This window comes from Spermophilus citellus (genome assembly GCF_964194105.1).
Source record: "Spermophilus citellus genome assembly, chromosome: 2".
NCBI classification, from domain to species: Eukaryota; Metazoa; Chordata; class Mammalia; order Rodentia; family Sciuridae; genus Spermophilus; species Spermophilus citellus.
The window spans coordinates 1,879,479-1,900,402 of record NC_138183.1 but is presented as its reverse complement, the minus strand read 5'-3'; the positions used below and the strand labels follow the sequence as shown (position 1 = coordinate 1,900,402).

Sequence of the window (20,924 nt, the reverse complement as noted above, 5' to 3'; positions counted from 1 at the left end):
GGTTAAACAGCACTCCACAGGACAGACACCGTGTTCCAAAACCATGGATGAGTTGGTTCCAAGACCAAGGAAGAGTGCAAGGAAGACAAAGACTGGGGCTGAACAGGGCAGAAAGCTCACCACTGGGCCAGGATCCGAAGGCCGCAAAAGACCAGAAGATCAGAGGCCCGTAAGGACTCGAAGAGGCCCCATGTCATTAATTACAAAGCGACTGCCTCATGCCCTCTAGGAAAGCTATTTAAAAAACAAAAGGGGCTGTGGTTATGGCTCAGTGGTAGAGCACCCACCTTGCATGTGCAAGGCCCTGGGTTCGATCCTCAGCACCACATAAAAATAAATAAACAAATAAAATAAAATTCTTGTGTACAACTACAAAAAAAATTTTAAAAAAGTAAGAAAAGAAAATAACAAGTGCTAGCAAGGATGGGGAAACTGAACCTTCAGAGGTGGCCAGTGGGAAATGGCACGTGCCACAGCACAGGTGAGCCTTGGAAACAGGAACGGGGCAGAAGGCAGACTCAAGAGACCACTCACTGCATGATTCCTTCTACACATGCCCAGGCAGAAGCAGCCAGGGGCTGCCAGGTCTGGGCAGTGATGCTGACAGGCAGGGCTCCCTCCAGGCATGTGAGGTGCTCTGCTGCTGAGACAGTGGGCTGTCCCCACACCTCTAAACGTGCCACACACTCGACTATACACCCTAAAATGGTGAGCTCAGTGCATGTGCGTCCTTTTGGCTGATGGGTTTCTAAGGCTCCATTACGATTCATCTTTGGGAAGCTGCTGCTGTCAAGCTTTGGTGTGATATTGAAGGCAGAAGTGCACACACGTCCAAGAAGATAACAGAAATACCCTCTTCTCTGTTGCAGCATCTATGTGAAGCCAGGTTTTCCTTATAAACTTCAATGAAATACAACATATTATAATCAATTAAATGCAAAAGAGGATAGGAGAATCCAGTTGTCTCCTAGCAAGCCACATACTGAAGATATAAGATATCGCTACTTTCAAATGTTTTCCTTAGGAAAATACAGTTATTCTCACTTTAAAAAAACATCATTTATGTTAACATAAAATGAATTATGTTTACCATTTTTAAATGTTTTAAATTTTCTGGGCTGAGGCTGGGGCTCAGCGGCAGAGCACTTGCCTCGCACATGTGAGACCCTAGGTTCGATTCTCAGCACCACATAAAAATAAATAAGTGAAATAAAGATATTGTGTCCAACCACAATTAAAAAATAAATTTAAAAAAATTAAGGACTTAAAATTATTTAAAATTTTTTTCTTTTTTTAATTCCTAATATGGAAAATACTATCAAATCGAACTTTTCTTAAAAAGCTCTTTAAGGCCCGCAATAATCTTAAAGGATTAAGAGCGTAAAGGGGCCATCCACCAGTTTGAAAATTTTGGTCAGTACAAAAAAGAACAAAAACTGAAAAATACATAAGCAAACATTGAAGACTTTTATTCTCAATGCTAACTGCTTTAAAAGGTAACTGGCGCTTAGAGCAGAACTGCATGACCAATCAGGGCTGCCGTGAAATGAAGGGTGACAGCAGCCCCAAAGCCCCAGGGACAGCGTCCTTCTCTGTCCTGGAGTAGATGGTGCTTGCAGCAGCCATGGCCATCTGAAAATGCAGAGTGCCACAAAGAAGCAACCTAAGAAACACAGGAGGTGTCACGGAGTGCTGAAAATACTCAGCCCAGCCAGGCCCTGTGGGCCACTGCCATCCCACCTTCCCAGGAGGCTGAGGCAGAGGAGCACAAGGTGGAGGCAACCCAGCAAGCCCTGGGAAGCAGCTCGATGGTACAGCTCTTCAGCCCAAGGCGAGACAAAGAAGCCAGACAGGACAGTAAGCCTGCACTGATTAGGGTCAATGTGACTGGTCTGAACACTGCACGAGGAAGCACGTCCTCAGGTGAGAGGGCAAGGCCAGCTACAGGCACACAAGGAACATCCAGAAAGAGACCAGCCAGGGAGAGGGAAAAGGCCACCTGACATGCCGCGAAGGAGACTATTGGGACAAAGACATCACTGGTGATAAAAGGGACATTTCTTGAAGCTGGGCACGATGGCGCACACCTGTAATTCCAGCAGCTCAGGAAGCTGAGGCAGGAGGATTGCATGTTCAAAGCCAGGCTCAGTAACTTAGTGAAGCCCTATCTCAAAATTTTAAAAAAGGGCTGGGGATGTGGCTCAGTGGTAAAACACCCTGGGTTCAATCCCTGGTACCAAAATAAATAAATAAATAAATACAAAGACTAAAATGCGTGAACCCAATAACAGACCGAAAATACTAAAAAAAAAAAAAAAAAAAAAAAAGCAAAACCTGGCAGAACTGAAGCAGGAAGCAAATCAGGCTCCAGGGGAGGCTTCACACTCTTCTCCTCTCCGAGTAACCAGATGACAGTCCCAGGAGACAGCCAGCCACCAAGATTGCAGCAGACACAACCCCCACACCAACCCAGGGGCTGACACCCATCCTCAGAACAGGCCTCCCCATTCAGGGTGAGACACACAGTGCACATTCTCAGGCCACAGGGTTAAACTAGAAATCAAAGACACAAAAAGATGTCTGGAACCCCCTCCAAATATTCAAGATTAGGCAAAAGCTTTCCAGATAATCCACCAATAAAACAAGAATTCACCAGTGAAACTAAAAATAATATAATACATAAAAACACATAAGACACAGCAAAAGCGCTGCATGGAAGAGTCAACAGCTCTGAACGCTCACATGGGCATGGAGGAAGGGCTGGATGACTGGCTTCAGCTGACCACTCACGTCAGGACTTCACTGCCCGCTTCCAAGTCCCGGTAGACAGGTGCACGCTCATCACAGAGGGCCTACGTGAGGAGGGGCACGCTCACCACCTGAGCTGGACTACAGCACCAGCCCACCCGACAAACACATACTGCTCCGATGTGCCAACCCAAAACTAAGACAAAAGGAATAGGGAAAATAAAGAAGAGCAAATTAAAGAAAAAATGGAAAAAACAAAAACTAACAAAGAAAATGGACAAAATGATAGGGGAAACCCAATAAAAATGACAAACAGATATTTTAGACTAATAATGCTGATAAACCAGAACAACTGAAGGAACAAATCACCAGGATCAAGAAACCAAGAGGGGACAGCACCACAGACTGTAGAGACACTAAAAGGATAAAAAGTGAAATGTATGGGCCTGGAAGGAAGCTCAGAGGTAGGGTGTGTGCCCTGCGTGCCTGCAGCCCTGGCTTTGGTTGCCAGCGCTAGAGGGAAAAAAAGAACTTTATGCCGACAAATCCAACTACTTACTTAAAACTGACACATTTTTTAACAAAATCTAAACCTTTTCTATTCAAAATGAATAGAAAACCTAAATACCTTTAAATATTTAATTTGCTCTTCTATTTAACTAGGAGATAAAATTAGGGAGATAAAATTGTGTGCCACTGCTTAGGACACAACCAAAGACATTAAAACTAAAAGTCCAGGGACAAATTCAGAAACTCTATACAAGATGCCACACTGAAAATCTACAGCCATGCTCAAATAGGGCATGCTGACAGACTGTGAGCCTCAGCACTGGCAACACTGATAACTGCTCTAGATTTAACACATTCCCACTCAAAATCCCAGCAAATGCCCTTTGCAGGAAATGCCAAGCTGATGTGAATGTGCAGACCTAGAACAGCTAGAACGATTATTGTTTAACAAAAGGGCATAGTTCAAGACCTACATTATCTCACCACAGACTTACAAGTACTACCACAGTCTGGATCAACCATAGACTGTCTGACGCGGCCAGGAAATTAAGTCACACAGATTCGTGGAAAAGATGTTAAGCACCCAACACAGACTCGCTGGTTTTCCCCACAGCCACCACCGTGAAGCAAAGGAGAATGGAAGATGCCCTCCAGAGAGGGCCTCAGAACTGCCTCTGCACAGGAGCCAGAAACCTCACACCCTCATGCACAGTGAATGAACTCAGAAGGGGTCAGGGATGCCAGCACAAGAACTGAGACCATGGCACAGCCAGCGGGGATAGGCAGAGATTTCTAAGATAGAAGCACTGCAATGTGGGCTGCCAGGGCTCAGGAGCCTGTGCTTTTCAACAGACCAACTAAGAAAATGGTGAGGAGGACTGGGGTATACTGCAATGCAGGACGAGGCTTGATCCCCAGTACCACACAGGAGGAGGGAGGGAGGGGACCAGACTGGGAGTAGACCAGACTGAGAAGGCACTGGATTCCCAGTACATACAGTATTCCAAATTATCACAACTTGATAATAAGACAAATAGTCAATTAAAACGAGTGAAAACAAGTGATGCACACCTGTGATCCTAGCAACTCAGGAGGCCAAGGCAGGAGGATCACAGTTCCAGCCTGGCCTGAGCAATGCAGTGAGGCCCTGTCTCAAAATACAATAAAAAGGGGTAAGGGTGTGGCTCAGTGGTAGAGTGCCCTGGGTCCAATCCCCAGTACTGGAAAAAATAAAGCAAAGGTAAAGTAAATAAGGGTAGAATACCTGAAAAGGCACCTGATAAAAAAGCACAGACATCTCTCCCAGGTACACACAGAGGAAAGCACAGGAGAACCCACCTCAGGAGAACCTCACTCCACAGCTGAAGTGAAGACTGCACCAAGCATGGGCTCAACAGCACGGCCACTGAAACTCTGCCTTGCCAGTGGAGTTTAAAGGACACAGCCACTCTGGAAAGCGTTCAGATAGCTGCTTCTAAACTATGGTTCAAATATACTGCTATATTTAAGTTACATACACGTATCATGTGATCTAAACATTTACTTGAACGCATGAAAGCACATCAGCACACAGAGATGTGCGCCAAACAGACTCTAGAACCTATATCAAAATAGACAACATCAGCTGGGCACGGTGGCGCAGGTCTGTAATCCCAGCAGCTCAGGAGGCTGAGACAGGAGGATTGCAAGTTCAAAGCCAGCCTCAGCAATGGTGAAGTGCTTAGCAGCTCAGTGAGACACTGTCTCTAAATAAAATACAAAATAGGGCTGGGGATGTGGCTCAGTTGCTGAGTGCCCCTGAGTTCAATCCCCAGTACCAAAAAATAAATAAACATCAGCAACAACCCAAGTGCCCATCAGCAGGGGATGATAAATCATGGTGCATTTATATAACAGAATTCCAAGCACAAAAACAGCAAACTGCTGATGGATGCTCAATCAAAGAGGCTAGACCCAGGAAGATCACACAGCGCAAAACACTTTATCAAAACAAATCCCCATGAAAAAGCAGATCGGCAGTGCCTAGGGGTCAGCTGCACAGGAGCACAAAGCAGGGTTCCACAGGTGGCAAAACACAGCCTCCATCCTAGTGGCTATTAAACGGTCAGCCAACATGATGGCCACACTGCAATGCCAGATGCTTGGGAGGCTGAGGCAGGAGGATCACATGTTCAAGCCAGCCTGGGCAACTTGGCCTGACCCTGTCTCAAAATAAAATTTTTTAAAAGGGCTGGGGATTTAGTTCAGTGGTACAGCTTGTCTAGCATGTGTGAGGCAGAGTTCCATCCCCAGCACCATCAAAAAAAAAAAAAAAAAAAAAAAAAAAAGGTCACTGTCACTTGTCAAAATGCAAAGAATCACATCCATTTGTTACATACAAGTTATATCTCAGTAAGGCATTTTTTCAAAATAGAAAAAGAAAGCAATGGCCTGGCCATCAATACAAACTAAAAAGAACCTCTGGAAGGCAGACCTTGGTGAAACCCTGGAAAACCCAGGAAAAAGAGAACCCAAGTACCTAACCACCACAGAGATGCTTCAGGAACCCACAAGGACGGCTTGGCTGCTGCAGTCCCAGACAAAGGACAGCTACACAGCACCCGGGTGCTGGGCCGAAAGGTAGTGTCTCAGAGGTACACAGGGTGTGCAAGGAACCAAGGTCCAGGCCAAGAGGAGGCAAAGGCAAGTCCAAGATGGCAGACATGCAGACAGCCTAGGCTGCCACCATCTCAGTGGGGGCAGGACGGGGTCCCAGAGGGATGCCACAAGAAAAGGATCTCGGCTCACTAGATAGGCCTTGAAGCTGCTGAAGACTGGGAGGCCTCGGAGGTGCACTTGGGAGAGGACCCCAGAAGGGCAGTGCACATGGGGAAGCCTGAAGGATGCTCCATCTTACTGACCAGGGAGTCCCACCTGAAAACACTGGGAGGTGTGTACAGTCTGCACACTGGTGGCAGCAGAGGACCCCAGTTGATAGGAAGCCCAGGAACCGAGAGTGGGAGAGCACACAAGGCCCCCAGCACACCACAGCCACACCAGGCACAGCCTAGCAAGGTGAGCCTGAGCTCCTCTGGATATGCCAAGGAAGCAGCCAGCCACACCGGGCTGGGAAAGAAGAGGCCATGATAACAGACAAGAAACAGCACTCGGGGTAAGAAGGGAACACCCCGCCACTCAACCTCAAGTCTGATCCAGGAGAAGGGGCCGGGGACAAAGGCCACAGGAGCTGCGAGCATCGTAACACAATCCAGGTCAGTAGCTGTGTCCACTGGGGACAAGCCAGGAGGAAGCCAGATGCAATGGTATGTACCTGTGATCCCAGCTGCTCAGAAGGCTGAGGCAGAAGGACTGCTTGAACCCAGGAGTTCAAGGCCAGCCTGAGCAGTATACCAAGATCTAGCTCAAAGAAAATAAGAAATGCATATGGTGTGACATCCGCAAATTTTTTTTAAAAAATACATCATCATAGCCAGGCATGGGGCATACACCAGTGGCCTCAGTGACTCAGGAAGCTGAGGCAAGAGGACTGCTTAAACCTAGCCTGAGCCATATGGCAAAATCCTGTATTAAGAACAAAAAAAACCAAGCTGGGTGTGGTGGCACATTCCTGTAATCCCAGTGACTGAAGAGGCTGAGGTAGGAGGATGGCAAGTTCAAGACCAGCCTCAGCAACTTGGTGAGACCCTGTTGCAAAGTAAAAATAAAAAGGGCTGGGGATGTGGCTCAGTAGTTAAGCACCCCTGGTTCAACCCACAGAACCAAAAAAACAAAAAAAGGGATATAGAAGACAGAAAAACCCATAGGAACCATGTGGCCTCTGGAACACATGGATATGAACTTGTAAACATCTGCCATGTCCATGGGCAACAAGGGCAGGAACCTCAGAAAACCGTGTATAAACACATGCAAACACTGGAGAAACCTGACCAAACAGGGAGGGAGAAATGTGCTCCTCCCCAAAGGAACACAGGCTTTATCCTGTGGGGAGAGTCACCTTTCAAAGGGGCAAGTATTTATTAATGACATCCAATTTATGGAAGAATTGGGAGACAGGGCACCCAGAAAGGCTAATGGCATGATAAAAACACACAGCCTTCAAAGATCGGATCTGGCAAGACAAGCAGAGCAATTAAAAATGAACACTTGCACCACAACCATTCCCTTGCTGAAACATGGTCTGAGGAAATGCTGGAGACTGTCCAAGAGGCAGTGTAGAGAAGAGAGACAGCCTCCATCAGCGGGGGTCAGCTGGGTGGCAGGGAGACGCCCGCTGCCCTCACCGACCCAACCTTGACTTACCTGGGATATGCTTAGATAAGGTCCAACTGTGTCTCTAAGTCTACATGTAACCCACATAAACAAAAACTGTAAGGACCATCAGAATGTCAACCATTTTCACATGGTAAGATCATGGGTCAGTTACGTTTGTCCTTTCACCCATTCATAGTTTCTGAATTTTCTGCAAAAACCATATCATTTGTTTTATAGTAAGTCAAAAACTGAATATTTGTCCACAGGAAGATCCTACTAGGGTTTCAGAAATGTCCTGAAGCTCAGTTTCCAATCCCATTTTTAACCAAGTTCCTACAGCACCTCCCCCTGGCACCGGCCTCATATGAGACACAGTGCCCACCTCCAGAGGCGCCCTTAGGCAGAGATGGCGCTAACCAGCATCCAGGTCCAAACTAGGCCCAGAGGCTCCAAAGTGAGACCCAGCAAAGACAGCAGCACTCACCTTCCCCTGCCACAAGATCACAGGTGTAAGGGAGCCGGACAACCCACCTGATCCCCCAAACTCTCATCTGGAACACAAATCAATTCAAGAACAAGGTGACTATCTGAGCAGAAGTCCCAGCACAAGCCTTTCCCAATTCCTGACACCAATCTGCTTGTCATAGCAGTTTGAGGGGAGCCGGCAAAGGGAGCCATTAGTCCAGCTTTTGTACACGCACACACTTTATAAGCAAAGAATTTAAAATGTCTCACAGGGTCACATCTTCAAGCACGCTGAGGTAACTTCACATGGGGCTGCACAATCTTGTCTCCTTTGGCTCCTGATGCCCACTCAAACACCGTTTACAAATAAGGATGCTTACAAACCACAGACTTTGGGAAGGTAAACTCATGAATAAGTACACATACTAAAGATGAAAGCTCTTCATGTGTATTGTATAAAAACTGCACTGTAAATTTCTAAATGTGAGTAAGCTGGGCATGGTGGCACACATCTGTAATCCCAGTGGCCTGGGAGGCTAAGGCAGAAGGATCATAAGTTCAAAGCCAGCCTCAGCAACTTAGGGAGACCCTGTCTCAAAATAAAAAACAAAAAAGGGCTGAGGATGTAGCTCAGTGGTTAAGTGCCCCTGGGTTCAATCCCTGGTACCAAAAAAAAAAAAAAAAAAAAAAAAAAAAAGCTTTTAAATGTAAAAGGGAAAAACAATATTTAACAAGAAGACACCATGTGCCTCCTAAGAATCAATGTTTTCTAAAACTGAGCTGCACACAGATGCCAAAGATAAAATGAGGATCCATTCATTTGTTTCAACCATACCCATGTACTGCATTTTCAAAGACCACTCATCTTGCTCACTCTGGATGCCCAGGAGAAAGGCCTGTTCTGTTTTTAAACTATTGCAGACACCTTGCTGGTCACAGCATCCAGTAGTCCCAAATGATAAGAAAGACCCAGCAGCCAGGTCCCTGCCTGAGAGTCAGTATGTGCTCTCAGGGAAGGAGGGCCCAGCAGGTGCTCACCTTGTTGATCCAGAACACCATGGCATCCTCGAGGTCGTAGGGAAGTTCTTTCGAGGCGCTGAATGTAGAGAAGCGCTTGACGCTGGCCACCACCTTCTCGATGCTGATCATCTCCACGGTATAGGCCATCATCAGGGCGTCCACCATGGCCATGTGGGCGCTCTGGGGCAGAGGCCACAGTCAGTACTCCTCTTCCACCAGGTCCCACATGGGAGCCCACCCAGATAGCCCTTTTCCACCCTCCCCATGGGAAGAGACGCTCACTCCAGTGCACATGCCCCTCACTGCATCACACCTGGGCTCTGGCCCGCCAGCCTCAGGGTGGTCAGGAAGCAGAGCATCCCTTCTCAAGCAAGGCCAGCACCTGGGCTGGGTGGGTTCCAGCCCTTCATCTCCTTAGCCCCAGCAGCCCACGAGCTTCCCTGGCAGGTGGAGTACTGCCTAGGGAAAGCTGTGAGAAGAGGCTGCCCAGGCCCATGCCAACACATGCCTCCAGCTGCCACCCCAAGCCCAGGCACACAGCACGCCTTCTCACGGGGCACCAAGAACCTTCCCTTCATCTACAACAGGCACCCTTCCAGTGAGAAAGACCACAGAATACAGAATGCCATGACGTGCCCAAAAGGGGAAATGTAGGGTACCAAAAGGCACTGGAACAGGACAGGCAGCAGGGGGGCCGTGGACAGGGCCTGCTCAGGGGAGAGCTTCAGTGGCACTAGAAGACCCACAGGACAGACACGTAGCCACCTAACAGGAAGGCCTCCACAAGGACATGTGGGCCACTGCAGTGGCCTCAGTGCCTCTGTTCACAAGCCCGCTCCCTCCCGCTGCCAGAGGGTCTACACATGTGAAAAGACACAAGCCACTAAGAGCCACCAATGCCCACGTGCCAGCCTCGCCTCTTGTATGCCTGTTCGCAGGGCACTATGCCTCGCCCATGCGGCCAACTGCAGAGGACAGGGTGTGCCCACTACAGACACTCACCATCTTTATGGGCGCGTGGCCCAGGTCTGCATCTGTCACAGGGGTGTCGTCACTCTCCATCACATAGATGCCCTTTCGGGACAGAGCCTGGATGACAGACTGGTGTCCTTGCAAGGTGGCTGCCTGGTCCCCCTTCAGGATGAGGCTGCAGACACGGCAGTACAGCTCACTGGACAGGAGCAGCTTGATAACAGGTGGCTTAATGTGCTCCTGATCATACTGGTCAATGTAGAAGGGGTCTCTGAGGTCCTCGGGGATGTTGTCTAGAGCAAAGAAAGAGCACCGTGAGTGAGGTGCACACAGGGCACGCCTGCCAGCAGGGCGAGTGTGCACAGGGGGCGAGGTGCTGCCAAGCCAGCACTCTGGATGGCTGCAGCCAGGCCAAGACCTAGGCTCAACAGTTTCCTCCTCTCCATGCCAACATGTACACAGCTCCACGCTGCAAGGAACGCAGCAGCGCATGCTCTACACAATGGCCCGCCACCATGGGGCTGCTCTGCATCCACAGCACACCACAGCACATGCGTCTGGAGGTGTCCGTGGGGCCAGGGGAAACCAGGATCAGCCGGTTGGGGCCCAGGAAGGGCTCTGGGAGGCAGTTCAGCAGGTCCTCTTTCTGACATTACAACCACATGGGCACCTGAGCCACTGGAGCCACGAAGGGGCAGCGGCAGCCAGGCTCTTCTCAGTTGTGTAGCTTAGCAGACCACGCTACAGAATCACCACTGTGACTCCACCCAATATGGCCCTGTCCCTGCATCCAGCTAAGAAAACCCAGGCACAGAGAGGAACAACATGCCCAAGGTCACCAGAAGCCAAAACCAACTCTGAAGCAGGGGGCCAAACGCACATGTGCCAAGTAAGTGCACCACCGCCACGACGGTTCTGCCCTATATACCGCCCAGCTTGCTCCTCAGACTCATCTGCAAGAGGTCAGCAGCTGTCCCACAGAGGGAGGTCTCTACAGCCAATCTAAGAGCACCGAGTCCCAGAAAGAGTTTAGAAAGAGCCACCATTCCCGAGGAAGGTCAGTGCTGAAATCACGAACGTACCAGGGAGGTTCATGCTTCCTGAGTCAGGCCCCGCCTGAGCAGAGCAGAGCAGATCCTTTTTCAAAGGCCTCTCTTTCCCTCTGTTCCTGTCTCCTTTTGTTTCTCATGGGTGCTGTTTTCTGAGCCCCAGGCCACTTAACATGGGTCTGTGGATCCTCATTGCAGCCCCAGTCTCAACTCCTGGCTCTCAGTTTCTTCTTTCTGAGTGTGGCCAGCCAGCATTCACATGGCACTCTAGTTTTAAAGCACTGAGATGCTTAGTGACCACAGCAGCCCTGAGGGTGGACAGGGCAAGTCAGCTCCAACTCTGGAAGGCTACAGTGGTTCTGCTAAGCTCAGAGAGTGTCACCAGGGCCAACCTCACACTCGCCGACTACCCTGGAAAGCCACCTAGTTTGAAGTCACCTGTAGCTCTGAACAAAACAGACCACATCAATGACAGAAGGACAGGCTCCAGCATGCAGCACCGTAGGAGGGCCTTTGGCTTGCTGTGCTTCACTAAGCAGTCCGGGAAAGCCCTGCCCCAGAGATGGGAGCAGGGACAAAAGAAGGCAAGGGGCACCCACATATGGGAGCAATGTGTCCTGGGGGGAAAGTGTGGTGCCCAGAGACAGGCAGCCTGCAGAGCAGAAACTGGGAAGGGCACCAGGCAGGAGCCCCAGGTTCGACGACAGTTTCAGAAGTTCATGCTGCCAGAGAAGGCTATAGGTCACCTCACCTGCCCTCTGCTCTCCTTCTTCCTCACTGCTGCCTCAGTCGCCCAAGACTGCAAGGCTATGTCCTACCTCATGTCCGAGAAGAGCGCATTTAGCCTCAAAGCTTCAAAGACCACAGCTGTGGGGTGACCTCAGATGTACCTTCTGGCTGTGGCCACCACCTTGATTGCCTATGTGATGTTTCCACATGGGGCCTAGGGCCCCTTGAGCCCCATCAGCTGACCAACACCATCCTCCCTCTGACCTGAACTATGGGCTTCTCTCTAGAAGGGCAGGAGCCGCCACAACTCATGGGGACCCTACAGGGTCCTGGTCCTGTGCAAGCATGGGTGGGCAAGCAAAGATTGAACTAAAGCCCCAACCTGGTGAAGATGCCCACCGGGAAGGCAGCGGCTCTCCTGGCCCATTGGCCCCACAGCGATGCTTCGCTGGACCACAGTCAGCAAGGAGGAGTTCACACCAGCGGCTCTTCGAATCCAGTATGGATATGAATACTGTAAGACATCCCCGGATGCTTCAGGTTCACAAGGGGAGAGCCAGGGGACAGTGGTGCTCACGCTGGAATAATGGCTCCAGACCCATGGACTCCTCAGTGTGTGCCACAGGGCCACTACAGCCCCACTCAGTAAGAAGCCACACTCCCTGGTCCAGTGGGACAGTGACTGCCTTCATGCTGAGCTGTTGGTCCCTCAAGAACTGATGTGCACAGACCTGATGTCCTTGACATTTACCAGGGAGCAGCTATTTTAAACAGCTTCATAGATGCCTTCAATCTCTTTCTATTTTTCATTTGTTTTTCATTTCTTCTGCAATCCAGTAATGCAGATTGTCAGAACTATTTATTCACTCAACAATTAGCAAGCACCTCTGTGAGCCAGGAAGGTACAAAAATGCTGGGAAGCCAGGAGGGGGCAAGACACTGCCGTGGGCTGATGCTGAAGAAGATGCCAAAGTCAGCAGACAACTTCCCAGGTGCAGAGGAAGCACACAGGGAGGGGTCAGCAGACAGCCCAGCACTGAGGGGGGGTGGTGAGCTGTGCAGGTGGCCAAACTTCCAGGCGAAAGGAAAAATGTTCCAATGACCCTTGCCTGGCAAGTTTAGGGAACTCAGACTCAGTGCTTCACAAACTCGTTCACAGACTTTTTTTTTTTAGTTGGATAGAATGCCTTTTTTTGTTTATTTCTATGTGGTGCTGAGAATCAAGCCCAGGACCTCACAAATGCTAGGCGAGCGCTGTCCCACCAAGCTAAGGCCCAGCCCTGTTCATAGACTCTTAACTGAGCACCTGCTACACGCCTGCCCTCTCTGTGAGCTGTCAGGGAATGGGCAAGCTGAGGCACTCAGGGCACACAGCAAGGGAATGGACTAGGTCAGGTTGGGTCAGGGGCTGGGGAAGCTGGAAGAAAAGGAGTTACTTAACACCTGCTTGTCTTCCCCGTGCAAAGTGAAGGATGGGCTGGACACCAGGAGGCAGCTGTGGTCCCGCCTTCTCCAGCAACACCCCCTGCCTGCCTACAGTTTCCACCCAGTTAATCCCTGCCAGGGTATTAATGCACTGACTGGGTTAAGGCTCTCATAACCCAATCATCTCACCTCACAATGTTCTTATGTTGTCTCTCACATGAGCCCTGGGGGACTCCTCACATTCAGAGAGTGGGCATGAAAGACCATTTGTATCTGTATATGAGGTCCTGGACACCCCAAGTGGCCGCATGTGAAATCCAATGCAGCCATACAGCAATTCCAAGAGCTACACCAACAGTCTGGGTTTCACACTGGCACTCCACGACCACCCAGCAGGGCCACAGGGTAGACGGTGAGCTGCAGCCAACAACCTGGTGGGCCAGCAGCTAAAGCCAGCAAGATCAGCCTCTCCCAGCTTTCCAATAAGCCCAGAGCTGCAAAGCAGAATCTCTCAGACATCCACACGTCACCCACAATAACGCAAGGAAGAAAGAACAAGCAGGGAAACCCAAAGCCCCCAAAAGAAACACTATCAGTAGAAGCCGGACGGCGGAACTGCCCTACAAAGGCTTTAGAGAAAGCATCTGAATGTGCTTCCCACAGTAAGGGCAACCTCTGAGATAAACAACACTAACACAAAACACAAAACTCTGGGGACAGAGAAGCCTGTGAGGGAAACCAAAAGCCAGGTGCCGGGGAACAGAAAGATGGGCAGGAACTCGCACAGCCTTCCACCTTCCCCAGCAAGGCCTGGCTTCCCCTTGGGGCCAGCTCAGCATCCCCAGACACCAGATCCTCCCGACACAGGGGACCAACCTGAGCAGAGGGCTCACCATGCCCATACACCTGCCACCCTCATCAGGCCTCATGGCCACAGTGCAGGGACAGCTCTTCCAGGAGGACAGGGCCATCCTACATGTATCCCAGTCACCCCTGAGACTGAGACACAGACAACCCGTTGGAACACAGGGAAGTAAGAACTAGCCGTGGCACCCGAGCACAGGAGTCCCTTAGACCACGTGGGAGGTCCACTTCCAGGATTCTGGCCAGCAAGCAGAGAGCAGTGTGACCATAACCCCTGCTCGAGGCTGTGTCAGCCCAGCCACATCCAGGGGAACCAGAGTCCTGAGAGCCAAGGCAGAGGCCATTTCACCTGAGACACTTGCGCTCTCTCCTGGTTTCCCTCTTCTTTCCTAGAAGAGGTGGCAGAAAAGTGCAGCCACACTTCCAGCACATAGCTCGCTTCTAGGGACAAAGTTGGGACCCACGGGCCTGTCTGGTGGAACCACCACACACTTTGGAACGGAGCCAAGGACCCAGGCCAGCTCTGGAGCCTCCTGAGGTGGGAGGGCGCGACAGCTGCAAGCAGGTCTCAATGCCCCCTGCAGGAGGATGCCACCTTGGGCCTCAGATTATTCCCACACTTCCAAATACAATGTTTGGTGCCCAAAGAAAAATAAGCAGGTGGGCAAAATGACAAGACAGGGTGAGCAAAGGCAGCAGCATCAAGGGGCAACAGAGGCGGTGCCCCACAGTGGACAGACTTGAGTAGTGCAGCCTCTCCTCATGGCCTACAACCAAAGCCTCTGAGGGCTCTGCAAAGTGGGCAACAGCAGGCACAGTGGGGAGGGCAGCCACTGTGGACCTGAGGGTGCCCAGCCACAGGACTGCGATGGGACCAGTAAATCCCAAGAGAAATCTTGCCCTCTGGGCCTCCCCAGGAGAGGAACCCCTAAAGCTGGAGAGTGGGGTGTTTCCCTTTTCTCTCCCACCCTGTATCTGTCACCCTACTCACAGCAGCCAAAACTGCCTTTCTAGCCAGAGGGTAAGGTGCAGGGGTTACCGGGAGCCACAGAGTGTGGTGGGTCCCAACCACGTGTAGGAGCTGGGCCATTATGGGCAGGCTCCTGAGCTGTATGCCTAGGATAGACCCAAAGGCACCACAAAGGCCTTGAGAGGGGACTGATCCTTGAATGTCTGCCCATGTGGCCAGGTTACCACTACCCAGCTGCAAAGGAAGAAGATCCACATTCACCACAGGAGATAAACAGTACCCAGCAAAGAACCTCACCCCTTGGTGATCAAAACATCCAGGACACAGCCCATAACCACCCAGCATACAAAGAACTGAGAAAACATGACCAGTCCTCAAGGAAAAAGGCAACTGACAGGCCCCAGCTTCAAGAGGGCCCAGATGGTGGGGCTATCTAAGACCATGGCCAGTTCTGGAAGTGACAAGCAAAACTCTTAAAGTCAGTGGGAAACTGAAGTTCTCAGCAGAGAAGGGCCCAGTGGGAGCAGATTGAAATAAAAGCAAGAGCAACAAATTCAAATTCCACAACTTTAAAAAAATTTAAACAACAACAACAACAACACAGAATTCACAAGGAAGAAACAGGACCTCAGGAGCTACAGTGTGAGCCATCAGCTACAAATCTAAAGTACTGTGTTTAAGACAGTGGAGGGGAAAAGACAGGAAGGAATTTTAGCAGAAAAGTGGAAAGGCTATTTTCAAAAAGAAGGAAAAAGACCCTGACAAGTTAGAGAAAGGACAAACTAGAAATTCTAGAGCAGGGGTTTGGTTTTATGTCATGGATTGTTGAACAGGTCAGACTGAGATAAAGGTAAGTGGAAAACGATGAGACAAAGAAGTAGAAAGACGACCAGGAGGTGGACGACAGACCCATCGGTGCTACGGAACTGCACCTGGAGGCCAGGAAAAGAAAGTCACGAGCAGAAGCAGCACTTTAACAGATACTGGATGAGAATGTCCTGGTACTTGTAAAATTCACAAAACCACATCTCCAAGAAGCACTACAAAATGCCAGCAGGACTAAAAAAAGAAATCCACACATCAAAGACAGCACAGAGATGCTGATGGACCCAAAGACAGATGCTTTTTAAAGCAGCTAGAAGGGGTTTCTGATCAGACCAGGAGAGCAGGCTGATCTCTGCCTCCTCCTCTGCACAGAGAACAGCTACAAACCCCAGAATAGTTCAAAGGCAAGAGGGGGATGCTGGTTGGGGCACAGGCCTAGAGAGGGACACCTCACCCCCAGCCAGCAGGGGCCAATCCTGGTGTCTGCTGACTCCCGGTAGAGCAAACCTGGCAGCGGGCAGCTTATCCCGGCCCAGACTCAAAGGGGCAGGGGATTAATAGAAGGCCCCTATAAAAATAAGCAGCCAGGGGACCCTAACAAGAGATGGCACGATAGAAAACCAGCCAGACCTGCTCTTCCTCCCCATCAGGCCTAAAACACCCCTCCCCAAAGCCAGAGTCACCTGTGCCAGGGGAACCCGGCAAGTGGTGTCCCACCATAAGCACGTGGTCAAGAAGATATTCTCTTTCCCTGTCAGTCATGAGGGGCCTCCCCCCATGCTCCCACAAAGGGAACCACAAAGGAAACCACCCCATAACCAATGCTTGGGAAACATGCTCCATTACTAGAGGCAGGACCGAAAACCACAGTGAGCCCCACAAAGCTCCTCCTGCCCTCGGCCACACCAGAAGGGCCCAGTGGGAGCAGACTGAAATAGCACAAGGCTTGGTGACGGTGCCACGCTGGACCACAGTCCACAAAAGGAGGCTGCAAGCAAACCTCAACAGTGCACTGCTGCTAAAATAAAAGAAACCTAAGAACCCAAAATCTTCTAACACAACAGCCAAAGTCTCCAGGAAATAACTGAAAACCATATTAGTAAGAAAAGATGATCAACTGACCCAAACCCCAAGATGATTCAAATGCAGTAATTATCTGACGAGAATTTTAAAGCAACTATAATGATTCTACAAGCTATAACAAATTCTGAAACAAAATTAGAAAATTTCAACACAGAAAGAAATTTTTTAAAAGCATCAAATATAGAAATAAAAAATATAGTAACAGACATTTAAAAACTCACTGGAAGGATTCAACTGCAGGACGGTGATGACAGAAGACACAATCACTGGACCTGAGGTCAGCAGCATCCACCCACCTGAACAGCAGACAGAAAGCTGGAAGAGTGGGGGGAGAGCTGAGGGACCTCGGGGGGAGCAACCAAAGGCCAGCTGTGTGCTTCCTGAGCCCAGGAGAGGGGAAAGCACACAGCTGAAGAGCACTGGCAGCACGATGGCTGAGCCCTGCCCACGCATAGCTGATGGTATAAACCCACCAATTTCAAGATAAAGTATTAACTCCAAGTAGGAAGAACCCAGAGAGACATGTGCCAAGACACATTGTATTCACACTTCTAAACCACAAATATTTTGAAGCAGCCACCTAGAGAGGGCACACTGCATAAAGAGGGACACCCCCTCCAAAGACTCCAATGGCAGGGGGTCTCATCTGAAGCCATGGCAGCCACGGGCAACTGGCACACATTTTTTCAAATGCTGGAGGAAAAGAATTGTCAACCAAAAACTCCACATCCAGCAAAGCTATTCTTAAGGAAAGGCTGGGAAATAGACATATTCTCATATGAAGGAAAATAAAAGAATGTGTCTCCAATAAGCTTAAAAGATAAGCCAGCCATGATGGCCACACCTGTAATTCCAGCTACTCAGAAGGCCGAGGCAGGAGAATCTCAAGTTCAAGGCCAAGCTGGGCAACTTGTGAGAACATCTGAGAAATAAATAAATGAGCTGGGGATGTAGCTCAGGGGTACAGCACTTGCCTGGCATGCAGGAGGCCTTGAGTTTGATCCCCAGCAGTGGGGGAGTAAAAAAGAAACCACACCTGTAATCCCAGCAACTCAGGAAGCTAAGGCAGGAGAACTGCAAGTACAAAGCTATCCTCTGCAACTCAGTTAAGGCCCTAAATGACTTAGTAAGACCCAGTCTCAAAATCACAAATAAAAAGGGGTGGGGATGTGACTCAGTGGTTAAGAACCATGGATGGTTCAATCCTGGGTACAAAAAAAAGTGGGTAAGGTAAAGGGACCTAAACGGAAAAAAAAAGTTTCCATGTTTCACTGATAATAGTGAAACACCACCACCATTAACTGTCTTGAGACACATACCCCCCCCATAACACCCAGAGCAACCACAAAGAAACTAAACAGAAATGTATAACCCAGATCAAAGAGAAACAGGAACAGGAAATGGCACGAATAATAAATTATAAAACATCTCTCAAGTCCTAACATAACAACAATCACATTAAATCCAAACACAACAATTCAAAGACAGAAACTGGCAGGCTGGATTTTAAAAAGAGCTCACAACTATAAGCTATTCACAAATTCTATGACGTGAGTTAAAGTAAAAGAGTAGGAAAAGATACACCATGCAAATATTATTTTTAAAAAAGCAAAAAGGGGCTGGGGATATAGCTCAATTGGTAGAGTGCTTGCCTGGCATGCAGAAGGAAGGCCCTGGGTTAGATCCCCAGCACCAAAAAAAAAAAAAAAAAATAGAAAAGAAAAGAAAAAAAAGAGTTACAGTGCCCCCCCCAGCCCCCCATCCTCAGGGACATAGTCCCAGAACCCCAGGGGAAATATAATATCATGGTAGTACCAAACCCTATATATACTGTTTTTTCCTATAAAAATGGACCTACGATAAAGGTTTCGTTTTGTTTTGTTTTGTTTTGTTACTGGGAATTGAACTCAGGGGCACTTGGCCACTGAGCCACATCCCCACCCCTATTTTGTATTTTATTTAAAGACAGGGTCTCACCAAGTTGCTCTGTGCCTCACCATTGCTAAGGCTGGCTTTGAACTTTTGATCCTCCTGTCTCAGCCTCCCAAGCCACTGGGATTACAGGTGTGCACCACTGCACCCGGCTGATACCAAGTTTATAAATTAAGCACCATAAGAAGTTAACAACAGTAGCTAATAATAAAATAAAACAATTATGCTGGGTATGGTGGCACATGCCTGTAATCCCAGTGGCTTAGGAGACTGAGGCAGGAGGATCACAAGTTCAAGGGCAGCCTCAGCAACTTAGTGAGGCCCTAAACAATTTAGCAAAACTGTCTCAAAAATTAAAAAAGGGTTGGGGATGTGGTTCAATGGGTAAGCACCTCTGGGTTCAATCTCTGGCACAAATAATAATAATAATAATAAATAAATAAACAAAAATCATAACTACCATAACGAAACTGCCATCATTGTTATTCTTGCTCTTCGAAGCCATTATCATGTACAATGAGGGTCAAATATAAGCACTGCAACACCATGATCTAATTGACCTAGACAACTACTAAGTGACTAAGGGGAGGGTAGTGTATACAGCATGGACACACTGAACAAAGGATGACCCATGTTCCAGGCAGGACATGAAAGATTTCATCATGTTACTCAAAATGGCAATTTTAAACTTAGGAATTATTTATTTCTAAATTTTTCATTTAATACTGTCAGAGCACAGTTTACCATGGGTAACTGAAACTGTGCAAAGCAAATGCACAGATAAGTAGGGACCATTGAACACGGCTATGAGATAAAGTAGAAAGAAAACTACTAAAGACGTAGAGGTCATTACATACCCACAAGTAAGACCAAGAATACCCTCTGCCAGCAACTGACAGAAATACTAGACATAAAAATCTGCAAGGTTATAAATATGAACACAACCAACATGGCATCCCATTGGCTATAAAGAGCTCTCCACCCAACAACCACAGAATACTCATTTTTTTCCCAAATGCCAATGGATCATTCGCCAAAACAGAGCACATTCTGGAACAAACACTAACAAGTTTAAAATAATAGAAATCAGTTTGTTATCTTACTGTAAAAGTGAAATCACACTAGAAATAAAAGCAAGAAGACAGGAAAATCTTTATAATCCCTTGGAAATTATACTAATAAATGATTCCTAAGTGTTACGGTCTGAATGTCTGTGCCCTGGTGGTTATGATGGTAGGAAGAGGTGGGGCCCTCCGGAGGTGATTAGGTGATGAGCCTGCCTCATGAATGGGGTGCACATCCTGCAGAGAGGAGAAGGAACCTGTCTTCCCTCTGCCAGGTGAGGACACAGAGAAGGCACCGTCTATGAACAGGAAATGGGCCAGGCACAGAGTCTGCTGGTGCCCGATCTTGGACTTCCCAGCCCCCAGAAATGTGAACAATAAATTTCTGTCATGTACAAATTACCCTGAGGTATTTTGTAACAGCAGCCCAAAATGGACTAAGACAATGGGCCAAAGAGGAAGCATCAAAGGAAAAAATTTAAAGATAGATAGATAGAATCAAATGAAAATGAAAATATAATCTATCAATATATGTGGGATACAGTGAAGGTGGTAATGCTGACAGTAACTGCTTACATCAGAAAAAGGTCCTGCTCTCAAATCAATATCTAAGCTCCTAGCAGGGTGTGGTGGCACATGCTATAATTACAGCAACTCGGGAGACAGAGACAGGAGGACTGCAAGTTCAAGTCCAGCCTCAGCAAATTAGCAATGCCCTGTCTCAAAATAAAAATTAATAAAATTTAAAAAGGGCAGAGTAGAGCATCCCTGGCTAAATCCCTCATACAAAAACCCACACTAAGCCCTAAGCCTGAAGAAACCAAGTGAAATAGACCAAGGAAGCAGAAGAGAGGCAGGTACGGCATAAAAGGGCCAGAGAAGAGGCCAGAGGGAGGGAAGGCTCCACACCTGGGTCATTCTAAGATCAGCATGCTGGTTATAATAGTTCACTAGTTTGGCAAGAAGTTACCCCTAGGGAATCAGGTAAGGGCACCAGGATCTCTGCAGTGTTTCTTA

The 20,924-nt window shown here is 48.6% G+C and overlaps 1 protein-coding gene across 7 annotated transcripts in view; it reads right to left on the bottom strand.

Moving 5' to 3' along the window:
- The window catches only part of CAMSAP1 (calmodulin regulated spectrin associated protein 1), a 70,585-nt gene that overhangs the window by 41,486 nt on the left and 8,175 nt on the right, over window positions 1-20,924 (bottom strand). For all 7 annotated transcript variants that reach the window (XM_081281492.1, XM_081281487.1, XM_081281486.1 and 4 more), the window contains exons 2-3: window positions 9,997-10,259; window positions 9,013-9,174 (exon numbers count right to left, since the gene is read on the bottom strand). In XM_081281492.1, the coding sequence (XP_081137618.1) occupies window positions 9,013-9,174; window positions 9,997-10,259 (425 nt within the window). The remainder of the gene's footprint in view (window positions 1-9,012; window positions 9,175-9,996; window positions 10,260-20,924) is intronic.